General features: G+C 56.2%; 1 protein-coding gene across 1 annotated transcript; it reads left to right on the top strand.

Annotated features, from left to right (window-relative positions):
• The first annotated feature begins 266 nt into the window (after positions 1–266).
• Positions 267–2,453, top strand: LOC120702159 (amino acid permease 1-like). Its single transcript, XM_039985909.1, has 6 exons — positions 267–336; positions 637–870; positions 1,017–1,110; positions 1,212–1,429; positions 1,495–1,637; positions 1,732–2,453. The coding sequence occupies exons 1-6, from the start codon at positions 267–269 to the stop codon at positions 2,341–2,343; spliced, it is 1,371 nt and encodes a 456-aa protein (XP_039841843.1). The 3' UTR covers positions 2,344–2,453.
• The last annotated feature ends 1,410 nt before the right edge of the window (positions 2,454–3,863 follow it).

Genomic DNA, 3,863 nt, shown 5'->3' on the forward strand with positions numbered 1-3,863 from the left:
CCTCCCACCCCCACGCCGCTGCGCTCATTTCCCATCGGTAGCGTGGCGCTCGTTCCCTCGCTCGCCGGCGCCCCCCTGCCTATATATAGCTCCCCCCCTATTCCCTCTCCCGTCCACTGGCCGGCCGGCACCGCCCGCGGAGCACACATCACGTCCTGCTGCCCTGCATGCCGTCGAGGGAGGGAGCCAATTAAGCGCAGTATCCTGCTGCGGCGGGGCACCGCACGGGCCGGGGTGTAGTGGAGAAGGGGATGAGCGGCGTTGCCATGGACATCGACATGCAGACCCACAGCGGCCACGGCGAGGTTGACGACGACGGCAGGGAGAAGAGGACAGGTAACAAACAAACTAACCGGAATTCCGGCCTCGATGTTTGACGAACAAACATGGGGCAGCTGAATTCGCATGCCATGTGTTTGTGTAACGGAGGCAACAACTTGTTGGCATTGTTGCAATTCTCATTTTTCTGAATTGTACTTTAGTTTCCACAGAAAGTTCACATGTTTGTTTCCCTTCTGCACTGGAACAACAGATCGAGAAGAGAATAGAAATAGCTCATGAATATAATGCTTTCTCTCCCTGCGAAATCTACAGCTTGCATTGGTTATTTGGTTTTGTACATGCTTTATGGCGCAGGGACGGTATGGACGGCGGCGGCGCACATCATCACGGCGGTGATCGGTTCCGGCGTGCTGTCGCTGGCGTGGGCGATGGCCCAGCTGGGGTGGGTGGCCGGGCCGGTGATCCTGCTGCTCTTCGCGGCCATCACCTACTACACCTGCTGCCTCCTCTCCGACTGCTACCGCGTCGGCGACCCTGAAACCGGCAAGCGCAACTACACCTACACCGAGGCCGTCGAGTCCTACCTAGGTACTTGCAAACTCCAGATGAGCATGCTGCAAATTAGACAGAGGCGTATGTAGTGCAAATCAGCAAATTGAATGTTAACTTCTCATTCAGAGATGGATGTAACTGACACTGCAAGAACTCCAATCCTCTCTTCTGTGTACGTGCAGGCGGAGGGTATGTCTTTTTCTGCGGTGTCTGCCAGTATGCCAACATGTTCGGCACCGGCATCGGCTACACCATCACAGCGTCCGCCAGCGCCGCGTAGGTCCCTGGACTGGACTTGTACTGATTGATCAGCCCAACCAAATTTGATCTGCAAAACTGATCGATCGATCAACTGATGTCTGGTTGGACGATGGCAGGTCTATCCTCAAGTCCAACTGCTTCCACTGGCACGGGCACGAAGCTGACTGCACCCAGAACACGAGCGCCTACATCGTCGCCTTCGGCGTGGTGCAGGTCATCTTCAGCCAGCTCCCCAACTTCTACGAGCTCTGGTGGCTCTCCGTCATCGCCGCCGTCATGTCCTTCTCCTACGCCACCATCGCCGTCGGCCTCGCCCTTGGCCAGACCATCTCAGGTACCATATAGCTAGTTCACATACTTGTACAATACAACTCATTACTTGTGTGTTCAATCTATCAGGCCCTACGGGGAAGACAACACTGTATGGCACGCAGGTCGGAGTGGATGTCGCTGACGCAACGCAGAAGACATGGTTGACGTTCCAGGCTCTCGGCAACATCGCGTTTGCCTACTCTTACACCATTATCCTCATCGAAATCCAGGTGAGGATTGAGGAAAGCTAGCTTTGCTTTTTTTCTTTACTCTAATGGTGGCCACCGCAAGAAACTTGTGATCGACGAGCTAGCAACGTAACAGGACACGCTGCGATCTCCGCCGGCCGAGAACAAGACGATGCGGCAGGCGTCGATCCTGGGCGTGGCGACGACGACGGCGTTCTACCTGATATGCGGCTGCCTGGGCTACTCGGCGTTCGGAAACGGCGCGCCGGGGAACATCCTCGCCGGCTTCTACGAGCCCTACTGGCTGGTGGACTTCGCCAACGTGTGCATCGTGCTCCACCTCGTGGGCGGCTTCCAGGTGTTCCTGCAGCCGCTGTTCGCGGCGGTGGAGGCCGGCGTGGCGGACCGGTGGCCCGGCACGAAGCAGGACCGCGGCGGGGTCAACGTGTTCCGCCTCGTGTGGCGCACGCTGTTCGTGGCGCTCATCACCCTCGGCGCCGTGCTGCTGCCCTTCTTCAACAGCATCCTCGGCATCCTCGGCAGCGTCGCCTTCTGGCCGCTCACCGTCTTCTTCCCCGTCGAGATGTACATCAGGCAGCGGGAGATCCCGCGGTTCAGCGGCACCTGGCTGGCGCTGCAAACCCTCAGCTTCTTCTGCTTCATCATCACCATCGCCGCCGGCGCCGCATCCGTGCAGGGCGTGCGCGACTCGCTCAAGACCTACGTGCCCTTCCAGACCAGGTCGTGATAGCTCGCGTGCTGGTCGAGCTTGTTGGGGTGTCTAGGAAGCTGCGACTGTGGGTTGGGTGGCATTGTGTTTTTGGGATGATAAGGGGGATGAGCACATATAGGAGCAGGTCATGCAGGGTTAGCCACAAGATCAGCTAATTATATGGGATAATATATAGTCGCACATATATAGGCAGTGTAAAATTTAACCAATTAGAGCAGCTAAACAGTACTCAATGTTTGGTAAGCAATACTCGATTTTGCTTGCGTGCACAAGCCATGAAAAGTTCAATTTTACGGCCTAGGGCTCGCGGGTATAGGCGGAATCATGGCCTCATGCAGTGGCGGAGGACGGATTGAAATTTAGGTATGATGCAGTTAGACTGATAAAGCCAATTGCTACAGTATAGCACTTAGCTAATGCTAAAATAATTCACACCAACATTATTGAGCATGTATTGCCAGCAAAATTTGAGGTATGGGGGCAGCCATACCTTGCCCTACCGAGCGCTCCGCCACTGGCCTCATGGGTGCCGACGAAGCTAGCTTATCGGTTATGGAGCACATTGATGGAGTTCAGCAGGCGATGGCGCTTGAGACAAGGCCAACAGAGCGGGAGAGAGGGAGAAAGCTTATTAGAGTGTATCAATGCTTACCCTATGGCGCTGCATACCACCATCACCACATTGCTCCTCTGAGAAGATTCAGAACCAAGAGAGAACGAGACGTGGCGCTCCCTTGCAGCCCCCGCGTAGTGTCGCCTCCCTCGCCCAAGTGCCAGCTCGCCGGTGGAAGTCCACTCGGCCACGATGAGGACGGTGGCGGGTGCACCCCTCCCCTCCCTTGTCTCTTCCACAAATTTCACTGCAACACCCCTCTCCTCCCATTCTTCTCCACGCTAGAGTTGGGGCGAGGCTAATCTGCCTCCCACAAGTTCGGATCTGGTGATTCCCAACTCGTTGGGACCTGCCCCTCGCGGATCCGCTTGGGCCATGGATGAATTTTGTGGGTGGCGCTTGGTAAGGCACCCTCAGCCCTCACCCAGCGCTCATGGCGTCTGAGCTTCTGCAGGTCTCGTACGGCGTTGCCATGCTCGATACACCTGGGCACATGTGCCGAAGGGGCCTACACCGCTCCGCTCGATCGCAAACACGTGAACCTACTGGTCTTCGGAGTGTTGTTCGTGGCCACTGGGGCCACGAGGCGGCGTGGGTGTGGCCATGCTAAACCAGTAGGCTTCGGCAATGTGCCCCTGGTGATGCTCTACGACCTGCTATTCACACTGGTACAAGTTCTCTGCTTTGGCTACCATCATGGTCAACAGCAATGGTGGTGTGGGTACTTTTGATTCTTCCGAGGGTACTTTGTCTTTTCAGTTAGTGTCCAATTTTGCAGACATATACCTTCGGAGATGTCGAATTTCTACAATGGAAGTGCCACTCCCGGTGCGTGGGAGGTGCCCCACTTTTGCTTGGGGAGGTGCCCTACCTCCGTCCAACCACATCTCTAGGTGTTCTTGGTGTCATCCACCGACCTACT

This window comes from Panicum virgatum, chromosome 4K, assembly GCF_016808335.1.
Source record: "Panicum virgatum strain AP13 chromosome 4K, P.virgatum_v5, whole genome shotgun sequence".
Taxonomy (NCBI): Eukaryota; Viridiplantae; Streptophyta; class Magnoliopsida; order Poales; family Poaceae; genus Panicum; species Panicum virgatum.

Coding starts and splice junctions, on each gene's coding strand:
- LOC120702159 (XM_039985909.1), top strand. CDS start 267: ATGGACATCGACATGCAGACCCACAGCGGCCACGGCGAGGTTGACGAC. Junction 337..636: donor CGGCAGGGAGAAGAGGACAG/GTAACAAACAAA, acceptor TTTATGGCGCAG/GGACGGTATGGACGGCGGCG. Junction 1,111..1,211: donor ACAGCGTCCGCCAGCGCCGC/GTAGGTCCCTGG, acceptor GGACGATGGCAG/GTCTATCCTCAAGTCCAACT.